This window comes from Schistocerca serialis, chromosome 8, assembly GCF_023864345.2.
Source record: "Schistocerca serialis cubense isolate TAMUIC-IGC-003099 chromosome 8, iqSchSeri2.2, whole genome shotgun sequence".
NCBI lineage: Eukaryota > Metazoa > Arthropoda > Insecta > Orthoptera > Acrididae > Schistocerca > Schistocerca serialis.
In genome coordinates, this window is record NC_064645.1 from 496,525,016 (window position 1) to 496,546,683 (window position 21,668).

The window sequence follows — 21,668 nt, forward strand, 5'->3', positions numbered from 1 at the left end:
TAATTCAAGCTGCCACTGTGGTTACTGTTCTGACATAACTTGTATACCAGTAAAATCAATCTCTGAACTTCCTAGTTCGACAGTGTATACAACATAAACATCAAGGTCCAGTTATGGTTGTGTGGACCATTTCAAATTTATCTCTGCTCCTGTTAATGGGTCTTTATCAAGAACTTAGATGGTGTTTTTAAAGCCGGCTGCTGTGGCCTAGCGGGTCTAGATGCTTCAGTCTGGAACCACTCGACCGCTACGGTCACAGGTTCGAATCCTGCCTCGGGCATGGATGTGTGTGATGTCCTTAGGTTAGTTAGGTTTAAGTGGTTCTAGGTTCTAGGGGACTGATGACCTCAGATGTTAAGTCCCATAGCGCTCAGAGCCATTTGAACCATTTGGTGTTTTTAATGCTTCAGATGTTCTAGATAGTCTTTACTAAAGTGAAATTGTGCTTTGTCTTTAGTGACTCCAGCATGAAAATACCATGAAATCCTAATCTTCCCTTCGAGTTGTTTTTAGTTTATGAAAAGTTGACCTCTCTTTCTTAGAATATCTTTACTCTTACTTGACAGCACCACTTACATTAGTTGTAAAAGTTAGTAGAAAAATATTTTTCAGCTAGTATAAATATTTAAAGCATAGACATTAATGTTTATTCCAAATACAGAATATTTGAATAATTTTGGAATAAAGGAGACCACTCACCAAAAAGGAGAAATGTTGAGTTAGTAGGCAGCAAAAAGAAAACTTGCTTGTGTTGGAGTAATGGACAAACAACACCAGTGCTGTGTTTCAGCAGGTGGACTACAAGCCATACACAACCTGAAAACAAATACTGACATAATCAGCCTCCCTACAGACACCAAAAGCACCCTGTACACCTACCTTCTGCATGTTCCCCAAAATCCACAAACCCAACAATTGTGCCATTGTAACTGGCTGATATGCTTCCACTGAAAGAATTTTCACTCTTATTGACCAACACCTCAAACCAACTGCCCGAAACCTAACCTCCCAAATCAAAGGTACTAACCTCTTCCATCATCAATTCACCAACATCCCCAAGCCTTTACCTCCTGGATCCCTACTCATCACTGTTGATACCACCTTCCTATTCATTAACCTCCTTCATGCCCATGGCCTTGTAACTATCAAACAGTACCTCTCCCAATGTCCTACAGACTCCAGACTCATCAAGCCATTCCTCATACACCTTGCCAACTATATCCTGACCCACAGCTACTTTTCCTTTGAAGGGACACTATACAAATGAATCCACAGTGCAGCTAAGGGCACCTGCATGGCATCCTTCAGTGCCGATTTGTTTATGAACCATCTAGAGCAAACCTTCCTAGCCTCTCAAACCTCCCAACCCCTAGTCTGCTTCATGTTCATTAATGATATCTTCATGATCTGGACTCAGGGCCAAGACACCCTATCCTCATTACTTCACAAAATCTCAATATCTCTCCCATCCGCTTCACCTGGTCTTCCTCAACCCAGGGTGCCATCTTCCTAGATGTTGATCTCTACCTCTCTGATGGCTCCATCTGCACCACTGTCCTCATTAACCCCACTAACGACCAACAGTACCTGAATTTTGACAGCTGCCATCCTTTCCATAACAAAAAATCCCTCCCTATACTGACTAACCACCCACCAATGATGTATCTGCAGTGACAAGAACTTCCTTGCCTCATGTCAAAGGTCTGATGAAGGCCTTCACAGATACACACAACCACGCAAACCTAGTCCACAAGCAGATTTCACTTTCCATATCCTGACACACCCCCAATTCTTCTGCCACCCCCAAGAATCAGCTACAAATGAGCACTTCCCCTTTTCATCCAGTATCAGCCTGGCCTGGAATAACTGAACCATATCTTTCATTAGGGCTTTGATTATATCTCATCCTGCCTGAAATTACCATTGTCCATCCAAACTACACAGCATCTTAGGCTGTCCACATACCACTCTCAATCCCAACCCCTTGCCACAGAGATAATACCTCTGTGGTAGATCAAGGTAGAAGACCTGCCCAGTCAACTCATGTAGCACTTCCAATCCAATCTTATCACAGTCTTATACTACCCCATCAGAGGTTGCCTCCTTCCCCCCCCCCTTCCTCCCCCTGTCCAATCAGCCATGACATATACTAACTGTCCACAACTTGTTATATCACTATGACTACCAATCAACTGTCTACTAGTAGAATGGCCACCATCAAACTGTTGCCAAGAACAAAGTTGACCGCCAGTCAGCACAATGTACAGCTGAATGCAACATGCTCAATTTCAATGGCTGCTTCAGAACACTAGTCATCCAGATACTTCCCTCCATCACCAGCTTCTCTGAATTATACTGTTGAAAGTTATCCTCACAAAACATACTTCACATCCATAATCATCCTGGCCTCAGTCTCCAGTACTCCACTTTCCCTAAGCCCTGGACCCAACATTTTCTCCTTCCTCCATCCTGTCACTCCCTCCCAGGTCATGTCCACAGATTACCTTCAGTGTGTGACACTCCTCGCTCTTTCTGACAACCATGCATCACATGCCTAGCACGTGTACCTGCCAACCCTCCCTGCTGCATTTCTAGCTGGGAAACTGGCTGCCTCCCTCTGAGCTGCCTGCCACCCACCTCAACTCACACTCCCATTCACAACCCCACTTCCATCCCCCACCCCACTCCTCTCCTTGTCTCCAGCCCCCCCTCCTCTCTCTCTCTCTCTCTCTCTCTCTCTCTCTCTCTCTCTCTCTCTCTCTCTCTCTCTCTCTCTCTCTCTCTCTCTCTCCCCCCCCCCCCCCTACTGACACAACACCCACTGCAATGTAGACCAAGTGCCAAAATGCTTCATTAAAGCTGTGCATCCAGCTGGCACCATGTAGAGGCATGAACACCCCAGCATACTGTGTGTGTGTGTGTGTGTGTTCTTTACTGTAGCTTGAAAAAGGCCTACTCTGAAAGCTAGCAAGTTTCCTTCTTTTGTTTTGTTTGTGCATATCGATGATTCAGTGCTTCTCTAACAATGGATATTTGAATACTGCAGTTTCATAATTCATTCAGGAGGGAGTGAGATAAGACAGATGATTTAATGTGATTCTGGCAATTGTTTTGCAGTATGCAGCAAGCCTATGGCAGCCAACCATCAGCAGCCTATATGCAGAGTTCCAGTTTCTATAACACTTCAGCTTACAACATGCTGCAGCAGGGTTATGTGACTACAGGTAATTCTCTCCACTGCACTGTCCAGATGTCAGTGTTCTATACAACAAAAATTGTTTGTTTTAACAACCTTTCATCATTAATTAGCTCTTCAGTCTCATTATTCCATATTTTTCCCTGAACTATTTCTATATTATATATTTGGTTTATTTATGTACCTCATATTTTTATAAGAAAAGGTTCATGTGCAAAATTACCAATTTAATGAAAAACTGTTGAAGATGACACACTGAGTTGCAACAGACACAATGATAGGACTATTACATGTTTAGCTTTAGGCCAAAGCCTTTATCAGAACAAGAAACAGACACACATTCATTCACACAAACAAAGCACACCTCACACACACATGACTGCTATCTCTGGCAGCTCAGACCAGAATGCCTTGCAAGTGTTTCAAGAAGTTACTCAACACAACACACTTTTGTCAGAAATAATTAAAGTTACAACAAACTAGAAAAGATCAATATATCTGAAGAGAAAGGCTAGAAGATTCTTTGACAAGTTCACTCTATTGTGTATTCATACTTCTAAACATTTACAATTCTATTGTTTACATTAATAATGTGTAATGTTTTAAAGCCTGGTCAGGGTGATGTTAACATGACTCATGCTTGCAGGTACATCATCATTTGCCGTGCCAGTATTTATAACATAATTTTCAGGGGTTCAGTGAGCTAAGCACTAAGCAAGTCTGTTGAAAGTGGAGAGACATGTGTTGGATGTTGCTCATCTAATTCCATGAACTCAGTTTCTGCAAATAATTGTGCCACTTGTACTTTAGCTTGTGATCAAACAGTTAAACATTTCTATGTTTTTGCATAGCTTAAAGATAAATGATCTGCTTCATCATGTTTACCTTTGTATTGAAGTTGTTTTGCAAGAAACTGATTAAACATTCAGCATCAGCACTTGGTCCCTGCTTTCTAATCTTCTTTGTTGCTGGTTTCATGTGTGCTGTGGGTGGTACTATGATGTCCACGCAATGTTCCTGCAATTGTTCTTTACACTTAGTTTTTAGCAACACCGACTGAGAGAAAACTGTACTCACTGAAAGTTCAATTGAGTATCTTTCGCTGTTATCTGTCACTTGTTACTGCATTTCTTTCTTGAGGGAGGATTGTTTCATTTGGCTGATCATGCTTCTAGTGTGCAATCCAGTAGCCTTGTATGTTCACTCCATGGCTGTGATTTGTACCTGTTCATGACCTGACTAGTGGAACCTTCTGCAGACTATGTGTTTCATGTATGCATCTGTTTAGTTCTTCCACTTCGTTTTCATGGTCTCAGGTGCAAATAAAAACTGTTTTGGTAATGTAATCACCAGGGAGATTTTAACAGTTAAAATCAAACAAATGCCTCTTGTGATATGCTACTGTTCTGACTCAAATATAAACTTATATTCCATTATATTGTCCTCCACTATTGAGCATTCATGCTGTGAAATTTAAAAATTGTTCTTGCCAGTTATTGTTTCATTTAGTATCAAATGTTGTTTTCCACTTACCTAGCATCTAAATGCACAAACAGCACAGTCACATTTCCTCTTGAGGCAGAACCTTCTATCATTCATAAGGCAGTAAAGCAATTGTGTATTGGAATTTGAAATCTTTTGTGCAACTGCCTAAGAAATTATTCAGTCCATGTCAACACTTTTAACAAACTGAGCCTGTCATAACCACAGAGTTATTCAGCTTTGTATCTGTAATGAAATTATCAGTACAGGAGCTATGTAGCATTTGCTATAATGGGCACTTTGAAAGACTACTACAGTATTACTTGTGAATTGCTGAATACCTTGAAAGAAAAGAGAACCAAGTGACACATTTTCAAAACTGTATCCAAGATCCAATTTTTATTTTTGCATTAATCATACATAATTCAGTAGGCAAACACTTCACTGAGTAAAAATTTATGGGAACAACATTTTTTTGGAGCAATGGCAAAATTGTGCCAAAAATATTTCTCATAAGGTCAGAGATATTGCTTGTATTGTATTATGAAACTCTTATGTGGAATAACATCTTTGGTTGTTAATGTTACGGAAAATGATGGAAATAATTTATTTCAACATTAAAAGTACCATGTGAATCTAAATAATTAATTTTCACTTAAATTAGACATGTAATTTCCTGCCTTGCATACAGTGTGATTTCAACAAAAGTGGCCGTTCTATCCATTTCAATTTTCTATGTATTGTTTTCCATTATGATCACACTGTTATGTACATACTTGATGTAAGCTATGCTGTAATATGCACTAATTAATTTCCAGTACTTAATACAGCAATGTACTTCAGGACATTTTATGTCAAATATTTCATGCATGTAAATTGAAATATTTTCAGAAATGTTTAATGTTGTTATTCAATTTAGCATCTGTATCCCTTTATGCTTTGGCCTTCTTCAAAATGTAATCTACATCACCTGTAACATACAAGAAGTTGTACTTCCTTATCTCCTAGATAAGCTTTTATTTCTATTTCCATGATTTCAACTGCATGCACTACGCACTCACCAACAATGCAAATCTCTCTCCTGCCATAGCTGCCTCAGCTAACACTGTGAGAACACAACAGTTCAATGTGCCAGCAGCTGCATGGAGCTGCCAGCCGTAGTGGTTAATCTCTGTTCTCAGACAAATGGTACTGCCTGCAGTGGCAGGTCATTGGCTGCTGTGTAAAAGCTGCCTCGGTGTGACTGACACAGTGCAATAATGAGCACTTCAGTGATGCAGCCTAGTTGCCGTGGCTCTAGGCAACATGGCATGCTGCCAGGACATGTTCTGTCTGGCCAAGCCTTAAATGTTTGCATTTTATCAACCTCTACAAAACTGTTGATAGACGGAGAGTTTATTTGAGCTATGCTGCAGTTTGACCCAAATAATAAGCACACCAACTACTTTTTAGTGACAAGCACAGTGAACATTCTCTTAACAAGCAATGTAAAAAAAGTCCTACATAAGTTGAGGCTTTGCGCCTGTACTTTCAGTGTTAAAAAAGCAAACTTGAAAACCACAATTTAAGCAAGGAGCTTCCTTTTCTTATGTTAACTCTCAGGAAGTACTTATGTAAAGAAATGAAATTAGTTCTCAGTTTTCAAATTTATGTAAACACAGGATGCTACCAACAGAAAAACAACTCATTCAACTTATGATCAGAGATTATTGTGTTGTCTATATGGCAGCAAAATCAATATGAAAATATCCCTCCTCACCATACCTATTAAATTCAAGAAAAAATTATATTTCATGAATGTTTCCTCTTCACATGTTATCACAGGAAATTCTCGAAACCTGACTGGTGGCAAAGTTAGCTCTGGTCCCTCGTCATCAGGCTCGCCCAGCTACCTGAGCGCTTACACTTCTGCCAGCAGTGCAGCAGCAAGTTCCTTTGGTGCCGCTGTGAATTCTGCAGCAGCTGCTAGTTCGCACCACACTGGCCAGACAGCTGTTGGCAGTGGCAGCACTGCCAGCAGCTCGGCTGCTGCCTATGCAGCCTACAACACTTCTGGTTACAGCTGCTCAGCAGGAGCTACACCTGCTGCAGGATTCTCGACGTCAGCACAGGCTTTCAGCACCACTCAACAAGTATGTGACTGTAGATGTAACCTTTTTAATTTGCTATGTCTTCATAGTGCTGTGTTATTGCAGAGGCATAGATCATTATGTTATCAATACTTTTATTTTCAATAACATTGCTTCATGATCATTGACAAGAATATTTAGATGACTATACCTGTGGACAGGTCTGAAATACTTCTATCACACTCTATAGTATTCTCAGTATAATGAAAAGGATAGATTGCCACTCGTAAGAAAGGAGATATTTTGAGTTGCAGATAGGTACAACAAAAAGACTGTTACATATTGAGCTTTCAGCCACAGCCTTATTCAGAAAAGAAAACACAAACACATGTTCGCACAAGCAACATCATCCACAAATGACCACTATCTCCAGCCGCTGTGGTCAGAAGTCTGCTTCCCGTAAGTTAAATCGGACGTGAGTTCCTTGGTTCAGAAATTACTGTTATTGACATTCATTTCACTCATAGCTGTTTCTGACTGCAACTTATAGGTTACAGCTTTTTGATAATGCATTTAGAAGCTAAAGCTTCATTTCCAGGACAACATTATACATATATGGGTGTTACATCTGCTTCAGTTAATTATCTAGCAATAAATGAAGGATGCATTTTTAGTTTTATGAGAAAAATGTCTCAGACAAGATCAGTGAACAAATAAAGTATTGTTAGTGATTAGTTTCATTTGGTCACAAAATTTTTGTCATTGTGCCAGTGAAAAACTTTCACATTTGCGCATACACTTCATATAATGTAATATATTTATGACTGTTCCACATTATTCAAATGAGAAACTTTAATTTATGATTCTAGCCTCTATTAAATAAGTAGTGTTATATTACTTACTTTTACATAAATAGATGAAATAAAATGGAATAAAATTACTCAGAAGAATGGCAACTATTTGAGGGCAGCCCCAAAAGTAAAGTCTCCTATATTTTTAGACATACAAATAACAGTTTAATTTCTGTAATAGTTACATCATTTTAAAAGTTGAAAAATGTTTTATTTTTCTACATAACTGCCATTTTGGTCAATGCATATCTTTAGACGCTGTGACAGTTTTACAATGTCCATGTCATAGCAGCTCATCACCATGTCCTTCAGCAAGTGTTGAACCTCATCTTTCACTTTATCGTCAGAGCAGAACTGCTGTTCAGACAAATGCTCCTTCAACTTAGGGAACAGGTGGTAGCTGCTCAGTGCCAAGTCTGGACTGTATGGTGCAAGGGTGATGATATTCTAACCAAAGTTTTGCAGGACATCAACAGTTTGACGCACAACGTGTGGGCAGTCATTGTCATGGAGATTGCTTACACCCTTGCTCAGCACTCCTCTTTTCTAGTACTGAATTGCCCTTCTGAGTTTTTCCAGCGTTTCATAGTACCTGTCAGTATTTATTGTTGTCCCAGCAGGCAGAAAGTCAACCAAGTGTATCCCTTTAGTCCAAAAATACAGTTCCCAAGATATTACCATCAGACTGTGTTTGAATTTTTGTGGGCTGGGCGAAGAGGGAAACTGCCTCTCGCATGACTGTTGTTTGGTCTCTTGTGTAATGCGGAATGCCCAGTATTTATCAGCTGCGACAGCCTAGTCCAAGAAGTTATCCTTTTGTCTGCATAGTGGAGAAGAGATTCATAAGAAGTATCAGCTCATTGACTTTTGTGGTATTCTGTCAGCATTCACAGTACAAATCTTGTACACACCTTCTGACATTGCAACTTTTCCATTAAAACCCTGTAGACAGTGCTTTGGGAAACTTCAGGAACCAAAATGCAGAGAGCATCCAGAGTAACTCTCCAACTTGTACATATGATTTCTTCAACTTTTGAAACCATCTCATAGCAAATTGATGGCCTATCACTCCTTTCTTCATAATGAATTTCAGTATGAACAGCTGTAAACTCTCTACACCACTTGTGAGTTTTTCTGTTATCCATGCATGACTGTCCATATGCTTCTGTCAGTTGGTCACAAATTTAAACCAGTTTAACACTTTGTGCACCCAAAAATCAAATTACTGTATGAGTTTTATGCTTGGTAATGTTCCATGGAAGCTCCAATTTGAATGGCTGTGAAGCACATGCATGCTTATTTGGAGGTGAGAAAGCATCAATTGCAACAGTGTGACCAACAGCCACACAAACAATTTCCCTGTATCCCAGATACTTTGGAGACCTTTCATTTGGAATTGCCCATGAAATTTACCATTTTTTACACCATGCACATACTTCACAAAATTTGGCATGCTTGTTCTGTGTAACCAAAGTACTCATAATAATTTCTACGTATACACACATATACCACAAGCCACCATATGGTACATGGCAGAGGGCACCTTGTACCACTGCTAGTCATTCACTTGTCTGTCCCACCAGAAAATGGAGTGAGGGAAAGAATGACTGTCTATAGGCTTCCATACAAACCCTGTTTTCTGTTTTCTTGTCTTTACAGTAGTATGTGTGAGATATTGGTGGTGGTAAGATCGTTCTGCAGTTTGTTGCAATTGTTGGTTCTCTGAATTTTCTCAATAGTTTTTCAAAAAAAGAATATCTTCTTCCCTCCAAGGAATCCCATTTGAGCTCATTTAACATATATGTAATACTGTGTTGATTGAATCTACCAATAACAAATCTAGCACCATATCTCTTAACTGCTATGTTGGGAGACATCCGATGACTAGTCCACTTTCAAAGTCACTGAGCTCTCCTGACTGGCCCATTTTGCTGTTACTGCTTTTCTGCTGACAAGACAACACTCCCTGCTTCCTTTTAAAGCACATCCCTGGGGCATTCCTGATGGTACCATTGTCTCCAATGAATTCTCTCTTTTCGGGACAATATACTGTGTTCTATCACTTAAAGTCTTCAGGCCACTCACATACCAAACAACATATTCCATATGCTTGGACCTTCAATAACAGTCTGCTGTGTGCCACTGTGTCAAATGCTTTACAGAAATTACGAATATGGAATCTATCTGTTGCCCTTCATCCATGGTTCGAAGGATATTGCGTGAGAAAAGGCAAGATGATTTTTGCATGACTGAAACTTTCTAAATCCATGTCGATTTCTGGATAGAAGTTTTTCTCTCGCAAGGTAATTTATTATATTTGATATTAGAATACGCTCAAGAATTTTGAAGCTAACTGACATTAATGATATTGGTCTGTAATTTCCAGATCCACTCTTTTATGCTTGTTATATGCAGGAGTAACCACAACTTTTTCCAGTTACTTGAGACTTTTAATTGGGCGAGAGATTCATGACAGATACAAGCTAAGTGTAGGGCCATTGCCAAAGAGTACCCTCTGTAAAACCAAACTGGGATACTACCTGGACTTGGTGACTCATTTGTTTTCAACTCTTTCAGCTGTTTTCAGTGTCAGGGTTCCATTTTCCTGTGTATCCTCAACACATAAGTTTTTGCAGTGGTCAAATGATTGTATGTCTGTATCGTCCTACAGCATGAAAGATTTTTTTTTTTAAATGTGAAATTTAAAACCTCAGCTTTCCTTTTGCTGTCTTCTATTGCCACACCAGACTGGTTTACAGATTACTGCTCTGATATAATTTATACATTTGGATATGTTATCAGGTAGTATTATCATACTATTTTTACACCATCAAAACAGATGATGTGAGATGAGAAAGGGGATCATGTCCAGTCACATATCAATTGTTACTTCTGAAGTGTCCTATTGACAAGTTCTATGACAATGAATCATGATGCAGCATTTCATAGTTTTTTGGATTAAAAAGTAATAAGAACAAAACCATGTGTATGATAGCTGCAATAAAGGAAAGAAGGTCTGGTAGTGTGTAATAACAGAACAAGACAAAAAGTCAATTAGTGACACAATATAGACATGGTGTTTAAAAAAGTAATGAGACTGACAACCGTACGAGTTATCTGACAACACTGTAGTGGTTCTGCTTTTTTAGACCAGTGTGTCCATCCTTTCCATATGCTCAGTCCAGGTTTCAGCTATATTCAAAGATCATGCTTTTGTTGTGTGTTACAAAAATGTAACAACAGAATTTAGAGCAACATTAGGCTACCAAATTTTGTGTTAAACTTCACGAATCCATGAGTTTGAACTATGAGGAGCTGAAACAGGCCTACGAGAAACATTCCTTATCAAGAACACAAGTTTTTCACAGGCACAACTCATTTTTGGAAGGCTGAGAACACACTGAGGGTGAACATTGCTCAGGGAGACCTTCACAAACTGACAAAAATGTCAAACATGTGCATGCCCTTGTGAGATTTTCCTCTAGGACAAAGTTTCACCCAAGTGTTTTAAAAAGATGTCCTTGAAACGTTCAGGGGAAGGGTTAACCAAGTGAGACCAGACTAGGCAGACAAGTGGATGCTGCATCACGACAACGTCCTATGTCACGTGGTCACTTCCATCATGGAATTTTTGACCTCAAAAGGTATTCCTTTTTTTCCACAGTCCCCTAATTCACCTGATCTGAGTCCTTGTGATTTTCTTTATTTTCCCAAAATTGAAAAATATCTTAAAAGGACATCATTTGGGACTCTTAAGCCCACTCAAAATAATGTGACGAACATGGTGAAGGATCTTCCAGTTGAAGCCTTTCAGTGCTGCTACCAAGGCTGGGAACAACATCTGCAACAGTGTATAGCTGCTGAATGGAATTAAATTGAAGGGGACAATATTTTTGTTTCAAAAAAATTAAAAGTTTGGTAAATAAAATATCTCACACACCTCATGCATATTTAGGTTCTTTAGCCAAGGAAGATTTGACATGTTAGTTAAGTAATAATAATCATAATTATGGTGACCAAGCAAACAACTAACAGAAAGATGGAGCTGCTATAAATAAAATTGAACCTACAATTTATAAAAAGGCCAAATGATTTATGTATAGCATGGTTTTGTGAGGGGAAAAAGTATAGCTGAAGAAGAAGGAATACAAAAATTGATTAGAAGCTTTGAGACATGAGCATTTAGGAATTTACAGAGGGTAAGTTGAACAGAAAGAATTAAAAAAGAGTAAGTGATAAAATGTTGCTGGAAGAAAAGAAATTCTGCAAGATGTAATAAGGTGATTTAAAAACTGGCTAATACTCTGGCTAAGAAGACAATACTTCTTAAAAGATGCATTCAAAGAAATGGTGAAAGCAAAAAGAAGAAGAGGAAGAAGAACAAGAAGAAGAAGGATAAAAGAAACAAGATGATAAGACAAAGTAAAGTTGAAAAAAACTTATTCAGTGACAAAAAGATTGAAGAAGCCAAATAAAATGTAGTACCAATGTTCCATAAAATTTGTTAGTTAGTAACATGTTCCATGGATCATTTTGCATGCTAGATTGTAATCATGTGGAATGAGTCATTATACATTCACATCACAAATTAATTCATACTTACGGTTATATTCTGAACATTTTTACTAAAAGAAAAAAGATACATATGTGAGTTAGTAATTCCTACCCACCACCTTCTGCACATTACATTAATAATAATTCTTCTCTTGGTCTCCCTCTACGATTTTAACCCTCCACGCTGCCCTCCAATACTAAATTGGTGATCCCTTGATGCCTCAGAACATGTTCTACCAACCGATCCCTTCTTCTTGTCTCACTCCCTTCCCAACCACTGCTTCCCTTTCATACCCCTCGACTCTTATAACTGCCATCTGGTTTCTATACAAATTGTAAATAGCCTTTTGCTCCCTGTATTTTACCCCTGCCACCTTTAGAATTTGAAAGAGAGTATTCCAGTCAACATTGTCAAAAGCTTTCTCTAAGTCTACAAATGCTAGGAATGTAGGTTTGCCTTTCCTTAATCTTTCTTCTAAGATAAGTCGTAGGGTCAGTATTGCCTCACGTGTTCCAATATTTCTACGGAATCCAAACTGATCTTCCCCGAAGTCGGTATCTACCAGTTTTTCCATTCATCTGTAAAGAATTCACGTTAGTATTTTACAGCTGTGACCTATTAAACTGATAGTTTGGTAATTTTCACATCTGTCAACACCTGCTTTCTTTGGGATTGGAATTACTATATTCTTCTTGAAGTCTGAGGGTATTTTGCCTGCCTCATACATCTTGCTCACCGGGTGGTAGCGTTTTGTCAGGACTGGCTCTCCCAAGGCTGTCAGTAGTTCTAATGGAATGTTGTCTACTCCCAGAGCCTTGCTACGACTCAGATCTTTCAGTGCTCTGTCAAACTCCTTATGCAGTATCAAATGGTTCAAATGGCTCTGAGCACTATGGGACTTAACTACTGTGGTTATCAGTCCCCTAGAACTTAGAACTACTTAAACCTAACTAACCTAAGGACATTACACACATCCATGCCCGAGGCAGGATTCGAACCTGCGACCGTAGCAGTCGCGCGGTTCCAGACTGCGCGCCCAGAACTACTAGACCACCGCGACCGGCTCCTTACGCAGTATCATATCTCCCATTTCATCTTCATCTACATCCTCTTCCATTTCCATTATATTACCCTCCAGTACATTGCCCTTGTATAGACCCTCTATATACTCCTTCCACCTTTCTGCTTTCTCTTCTTTGCTTAGAACTGGGTTTTCATCTGAGCTCTAGATATTCATACAAGTGGTTCTTGTTTCTCCAAAGGTCTCTTTAATTTTCCTGTAGGCAGTATCTATCTTACCCCTACTGAGATAAGCGTCTACATCCTTACCTTTGTCCTCTAGCCATGCCTGCTTAGCCATTTTGCACTTCCTGTCGATCTCATTTTTGAGACATTTGTATTCCTTTTTGCGTGCTTCATTTACTGCATTTTTATATTTTCTCCTTTCATCAGTTAAATTCAATATTTTTTCTGTTACCCAAGGATTTCTACTAGCCCTCGATTTTTTACCTACTTGATCCTCTGCTGCCTTCACTACTTCACCCTTCAAAGCTACCCATTCTTCTTCTACTGTATTTCTTTCCCCCATTCCTGTCAATTGTTCCCTTATGCTCTCCCTGAAACTCTGTACAACCTCTGGTTTAGTCAGTTTATCAAGGCCCCATCTCCTTAAATTCCCACCTTTTTGCAGTATCTTCAGTTTTAATCTACAGTTCATAGCCAATAGATTGTGGTCAGTGTCCACATCTGCCCCTGGAAATGTCTTACAATTTAAAACCTGGTTCCTAAATCTCTGTCTTACCATTATATAATCTATCTGAAACCTTCTAGTATCTGCAGGGTTCTTCCATGTATACAACCTTCTTTTATGATTCTTGAACAAAGTGTTAGCTATGATTAAGTTATGCTCTGTGAAAAATTCTACCAGACGGCTTCCTCTTTCATTTCTTAGCCCCAATCCATATTCATCTACTATGTTTCCTTCTCTCCCTTTTCCTACTATCGAATTCCAGTCACCCATGACTATTAAATTATCGTCTCCTTTCACTACCTGACTAATTTCTTTTATCTCATCATTCATTTCATCAATTTCTTCATCATCTGCAGAGCTAGTTGGCATATAAACTTGTACTACTGTAGTAGGTGTGGGCTTTGTGTCCATCTTGGCCACAATAATGCGTTCACTATGCTGTTTGTAGTAGTTGACCCGCACTCCTATTTTTTTACTCATTATTAAACCTACTCCTGCATTACCCCTATTTGATTTTGTATTTATAACCTTGTATTCACCTGACCAAAAGTCTTGTTCCTCCTGCCACCAAACTTCACTAATTCCCACTATATCCAGCTTTAACCTATCCATTTCCCTTTTTAAATATTCTAACCTACCTGCCCGATTAAGGGATCTGGCATTCCACACTCCGATCCATATAACGCGTTTGTTTCTCCTGATAACTATGTCCTCCTGAGTAGTCCCCACCCAGAGATCTGAATGGGGGACTATTTTACCTCCAAAATATTTTACCCAAGAGGACGCCATCATCATTTAACCATACAGTAAAGCTGCATGCCCTCGGGAAAAATTATGGCTGTAATGTCCCCTTGCATTCAGCCATTCGCAGTACCAGCACAGCAAGACTGTTTTGGTTAATGTTACAAGGCCAGATCAGTTAATCATATCACATTATTGAATGAAAATATGTCAGCATACGAATTTGTCTCTCCCCAAGAGTAGTAATGTTTCGATCTGCACTGTGGTTGAACTAAGTTGTTTCAGAGTTCCAAATTTTTTTTTCCCAGTTTGAATTCTTATTAAAGTTTCCACCCTGTTTATTATTTCCTCACAATTTTGTTGCACTTGCCATTGATGTATGGCTCTGAGCACTATGGGACTTAACTTCTGAGGTCATCAGTCGCCATTGGTGTAATACCTTTGGGTGTGCAGAGCTGAATGTGTTACATCTTTTTAAAATTAAGGGTGATACGATTCATAGAAAACCAGTCAATGATACTTTTAAGAACTTTGTTTACCATCTCTCCTGTATCTGTATGTATGCTTGGATTGATTACAGTACCAGTGTCATCTACAAAAAGAACTAATAATGATTGTTGTATACTCGACAGCAGATTGTTTACATAGATGAGGAACAGTAGTGGACCTAAGATTGAACCTTGGGGACCCCATATCTGATTTCTACTGAGTCAGAATTATGTCCCTGGACTATATTGCATGAATTACTGAGTGCAACTTCCTGCATTCTTTTGGTTAGATATGATAGTATCCATTTGTTGGCTATACCATCAATCCCATAAAATGTTAATTTATCTAGGAGAATCCTGTGATTCATGCAGTCAAATGCCTTAGAGAGGTTGCAAAAAATACCAACCACCGCTATTTTATTATTTCATGCTTGTAAAACCTGGTGTAAATGGCATTCTCAGTAGAGCAACCCTTCTGAAACCAAACTGGAATTTGCCAAGGATACTATTGCTGCTAAGATATGAGACTATTCTAGAATGTATCACCTTCTCAAAAATTTTGGAGAATGATGTCAGAAGTAAAAAAAGTCTTATCACCTTTCTTAAAGAGTGGTTTAACAATGGCATGTTTCAGTCTCCCTGGAAAAATGCCTTGAGGTAGTTATGCATTACATATTTCAGATAAGACTGGACGTATTACATGGGGACAAATTTTTAGTACTATTTTGGAAACATCATCAAAACCAGATGAGCCTTTATTTTTGAAAGAACATATAGTTTTCTTAATTTCAGAAGGAGAAGTTGGTGATACATTCCTAAGATTGAATTTTATGGAAGTTACATTTTCAACATACTGCTGTGATTTTTCTCTTAAACTGTTTGTCCCTGTGCTTGCTACTACATTTAAGAAATGATTATTAAATGGATTTGCTATCTGTGACTTATAGTTTATAGCCCTTCCATTCAGTTCAGTAGTGCTGTTGTTTTGTTCTGTGGCTGGTTGTCCTGTCTCTCTCTCTCCACTACATCCCATATTGCCTTAAGTCTGTTGTTGGAAGTACTGATTTCTGACATTATGTGCATGATCTATGATTTTGAATATGCTTGTGGGACATAAGGCTAAATAAAAATACCTATTAGCTGTGAATATAGTATTTTGACATGATGAAGTTTAGTTGTTAAACGTACTTGAAACCTGCAAGGATTTAAATTAATGTTAAGATTTATCTTTTCTGATACAGGCATATAAAAGTTAGAACACTGTCCTGAAGTACATACTTGTAATATAGTCTGTTTTGGTCACTGATGAAATTCCCTGTCTGTGTGTTCAGTGTCTGGTTAGATGTATTGGATGTGACACTGTGACTTCTCTTTGTAATACTGAATGAGATCATATGATGCATACACTAGTGATGTCTGAAATAATCAGACTGTCTGTTGCATGCAAAAGACAGATAGTAAATGAATGTAGAGCATTTGTAGTTAATGATACATTTAATGGAAGCAGAAAAGTAATGTAAGAGAAACAAAGTGATGCGATGAATTGAGAAAAACAAAAGGGACAGTCAGAGTCACTCAGCACCCCACATTGAAATGAATGCAGGATCTTTCTCCTGGCATTACTTTATTCCTGCATTGAAGTTAGCTGTCATGTAACATATTCATTCTACTGATGCCCTCTCTGTATGAGTATGTTGTGTTCAGGACTGGTTTGAGACCCAAGTAACACAAATTAAGTAGTGACCACTTGTGGCACCAAGCTGAGGGATGCCCAAGAGAATGATTTGTACATAGTGTGTATCACAACTAGTAGCAAAAACTGATCCAGATGAAAATATTCAAGGGGAAAATGGGGACGGAGATGGGCAGGCAAATAATAAGACACGTATGTGTAAAAAAGTTCTCTAATCAGCCATAGGTGTGCACACTATTCACAATTTCATCATACAGGTAATATTTAATCAGAAATTTGTCAGCAAAGTGATCTCAATAGTGCTGTAGTCACTACAGTGCAATGGCTCACTCTTATTTTGAAGAGTGTTCTTAGACATGGCTTCAACACATTAGAGAATTTTTAATGATCATTAATGTTTTAATTGTACAGTGCTTCTATGTTTCACAGTTACAGCTTTAAGGGGTAATAAATAAAGTCAGTCTTATACATTTCTCATTTCAGAATAAAATTCAATTGTCAGTTGCAAATATATTTGAATTTTGTTCTGAAGTATATACTACAGTTACTGAAAATTACAGCTATGAATAAAATAACATTTTCATTTCTACTTCCAGAGTCTCGATTACAGCACTTATGGCAACTCGTATGCAAGCCATCAAACTGTACAGTATCCTACTAGCTACTTTTCACCAAATTACTCACCTTACATGTCAAGCTCAAGTTCAGCAAGCAGTGCTGGGAGCATGGGGACTTCCACTTACCAGCTCGCCACACCTACTTTAACAGGTAAATATATGTGATACAAATTACATTTTGATGAGTGTGTAATACATATTTTTTTCTTCAGTTGATGCAGAAACCTTGCTGAAACTGATACAATCATTGCATTTGCTTGTGCTTAAAGTAATACTTCTGTGTGTTGATACAGGCCATAATGGTAATTAGTTTGAATCCTGTGTTTTATTGAACTCTAGATGGGATTTAATACAGATATAGTTCACTACGCTGGAAGAAAGGTACAGGATTTCAAGTAGTAGCTATTATCTTGGTTTGCAGGAAGTTTCATTGTCATAAATGGTTGTAACATCAAGCGTGCTGTCTTCTGTGGAGAATGTATTAAGTATATGAAGAGTTGCAAAATAGATACAAAATGATTGGCAAGTGTTTGTGGTCCACATAATAAATAATAACATCAAAATATAGACATACAAATGCAATTTTATGCACAAAAGTGCATAAGAAAATGTGGTATGGTTTTGGTACAGCATAAATTGACCTAGGTCAAAATATGGAAAATCCATGATGGAATGTAACAATATTATGAGAAGAAAAGTTGCCACTCACCATATAGCGGAGTCACAGATATGCACAACAAAAAGACTTTCGCAATTCAGCAACTCAGCTTATCCTCTATGTGGTGAGTGGCAACTTTCCTTCTCATATCTCATAATATTGATAAATTGAGCTAGAGTACACACACACACACACACACACACACACACACACACACTTTATATTGTGCCAGCTCAACACACAGAATAAAAGGAGGAGGATGAACACTGCCATTTTGGCCGCAGAAGGGCGTCATATTCAGCTGACCATATCTCATCCTCAGCCTAAGGCATCATCGAGATGTGGTATGGGTGAGGGGTGTGGATCAGCACACGGCTTTCCATCCATTGTTGGGGTAGCAGAACTGGTGCTGCTACTACTTAGTTAAGTAGCTTCTCAGTTGGCATCTCAAGGATGTGTGCAATCTGTTCCCTCCTCTCACCACGGAAAAATCCCTGGCAGTATCAGGAATCAAACCCGTGAGTCACGCTGACCACTCAGATGTAGATATTGTGTCCAGCCTGCACAATGTAGGGGCACAAGAGTGTGTGTGTGTGGTGTGTGTGTGTGTGTGTGTGTGTGTGTGTGTGTGTGTGTGTGTGTGTGTAACATGACAAAGGATCTGTTCCAAAGGCTAGGAAGTTTTCTTTCTCTTTTGTGTTTGCCTGTTACCTACTCAACACTTGTGTTGTTTGGTGACTGGTCTCCTTTACTCCTAAACTATTTGAATTCTGCTAGAACTTCCCTTGCTGTATTTACAAAAAAAAATATGTAATGTAATTGACGTATGGATCTTATTGTTGGGAAACCTGTACATTTTTGGAAAGACTCTTGAAAATTGCAGCTCCTCTACAAAATTAGCTTATAATATCGCTATGTGAATTCTGAAAGGGAATAAGTATAGTTTAAAACCTCAGGTACAACGTGGCTATTAGAGACTGTGTTTAGCTGGACAACAATGGTGACAAAATTGCTATGATCTTGCTAGAGGTACCATTCAGGTATTCCCTGTTTATTGACATTTTTTCATCTGCAATTCTGTGGGCTGCACATGTACAAGACCCATAAAATATATTTTTATTTTATTTTAAGCTACATAAAAAGATGTAATGTTCCAGTAAACCTAGCGCCTATCTTAGAGCCAAAAGATCTGTCAAATCAGGTAGTAACATGTCATTTGAACATGTGTTGTGATTCGTAATATTTTAATGTCTTACAGAGAGTCCTGGAAGCTTCCATCTGTCAGAAAACGGGCCAGCATCACCCCTCAAAACAGATTCAAATGGGTCTCGGAGAAACAGGGAAGGAAATGGAGGAGAAGGTTCCTCTAGGTCTAGTAGAGGTCGAGGGAGAAGACAGAATAACCCTTCCCCCAGCAACCCAGAGAGCAGCTTAGAGAGAGTATTCATCTGGGATCTTGATGAAACCATAATTATTTTCCACTCTCTTCTCACTGGCACTTATGCCTCCCGTTATGGCAAGGTAAGCTGTTGATAAATGCATGTAGATGTCCAGTGATAGCCTCAAATGACCTATGTTCTGAAATTGATTAAAGTCCTGAACATTGTAAATTAGGCATAGTATACATGCAAAAATACAATGAAGAACTTACTGTTACAGGATGCTCAGACAGTTGCACAGCTTGGATTCAGAATGGAGGAACTGGTGTTCAATCTTGCAGACACACATTTTTTCTTCAATGATGTGGAGGTAAAGTATACTAACTCATCTTAGCAGTAAATCTAATCCATTTAAATCCTTTTTTAATGTTTATATTCCAAGAAAGTTTGAAGACAATCATGATTGGCAATTTATAAGGGAACAGATGTAGTTGTACTATTGTTTACAGTATATGAAAATGGCTCAGCAATTAATACTGATCACTTTCTAAAATTATATGCAGGCAATTATTATTTGTTGTATCAAATATGGTAAATCTGTTGTATTTTTCTAAGTGTTTTGTTTTTAATTTTACATTTTTGTTGCACTTTCTATGAATTAAGCAGAGAATCACTCCATTATGTAATAGTGTTGGTTCAAATGATCTCATGTGCCCTTACAAATTAAATGTAATATGATCAGTAAATCACCAATGACATTAGTGAAATACCATAAATTAACCATTCAGTGGTACAAGGTGGAATGGAAAGTGTAAATGTTACAGGTGTGTGGATGATAATGGGAAACTTGGAAATCAGATGTCCGCCCCTGATGTTGCTATCAGTCATCACTGCCATAGACAATTCCGTCACTCTTTGACACTAAGACTTGCATAAAAGATACACACATATTTCTGAAGCACAAGACTGGCTTTGGTGCTTATGACTATCAGTTATTGCATTTCATATTCCTTACAACTGCAGAATGATAACAAGGCATCAGTTACTGGGATCAGATCTCTCTCTTTCCTTTAGAACCTAGACTTAGTACTCATAAGTCCTCAATATTTTATTAAAAGTCTCTATTTGAATAAAATAATAATAAAACAGCTTAATAAATGAGTAATACTACCAAACCAGAAGGTGTTGATAATCAAATTGTGTAAACATAAATTTCATATTAATGGTATTGGAGTGAATAAGTCCAGTTTCTTATAATCTGTATTTCTGGACTAAGTCAGTCATTTACTGTTGTATTCACCAATAAATTAGATGTTCAATGTAAAGGTAATAGGCAGCAAACCCCCAGCTACTGAGTTCCATGGCCATAGGAAAGTGGCTTACTTGCATGCTTACAACATTCATGCCATAGGGCAATTCTCTAAAACAGATTTCTTGTGGCGACACATGAGAAACAATATCGTTTATTAAAACAATGTACATAGAGTGTATTCAACTTTTGCTTTGTTGAGAAAGTGTGGTACTCATGCAAAAGTTGTGAATCTAATCTAACCTAACACAGAAGATGAAGCCTAACTAATCTATTGAAGTTCAGTTTGGACTGCTATGAAAGAGTTCATAAGTTCAGTCTTCCATCTGATAATCCCTTCGAATATCACTTTGATCAATCTTCAACACTCGGAGTTAATCATCTGATGATTAGAACTGGTCGGCAACTGATGGCTGTAGATGAGAGCTATCAAACCACTGTAGGCAACCAAAGACTACTGGAACTGCAGGCGACTGGCTGGGTGTTGCCTTGGTGTCAGCATATGAATGTGCAACAGCAATTTATTTGACACCTGCATCAGATAATCTCAGGTTTCAGCTCACAGTGTAGAGGCATACATAACTTTCGGTGGATGAATGGACTTAATGTCTTGTAACAGAAGCATAAACTAGTTACTGGTATCATTGCTAACTATTTGTTGTCCTGTCATCCTCAGCTGAATGTAATATTATGTTGATAATTGTTACTTTGGATCTGTGTAATCATAACTGAATAACTCAAATTTTTCTTTTCACACACATATCACCTTCATCATTTGCAAGGCATCTTAAGTAGTATGTTTCATAGATTCTGGACTACATGTGTTGTTTTTCCTGCTTTACAAAAATAGTTCAAATGGCTCTGAGCACTTTGGGACTTA

At 38.4% G+C, this 21,668-nt stretch overlaps 1 protein-coding gene across 4 annotated transcripts in view; it reads left to right on the forward strand.

Moving 5' to 3' along the window:
- LOC126416805 (eyes absent homolog 2) overlaps positions 1–21,668 on the forward strand; it is a 763,097-nt gene that overhangs the window by 722,698 nt on the left and 18,731 nt on the right. For all 4 annotated transcript variants that reach the window (XM_050084676.1, XM_050084679.1, XM_050084675.1 and 1 more), the window contains 5 exons: positions 3,118–3,224; positions 6,503–6,810; positions 17,422–17,593; positions 19,359–19,621; positions 19,760–19,849. In XM_050084676.1, coding sequence (XP_049940633.1) covers positions 3,118–3,224; positions 6,503–6,810; positions 17,422–17,593; positions 19,359–19,621; positions 19,760–19,849 — 940 coding nt within the window. The remainder of the gene's footprint in view (positions 1–3,117; positions 3,225–6,502; positions 6,811–17,421; positions 17,594–19,358; positions 19,622–19,759; positions 19,850–21,668) is intronic.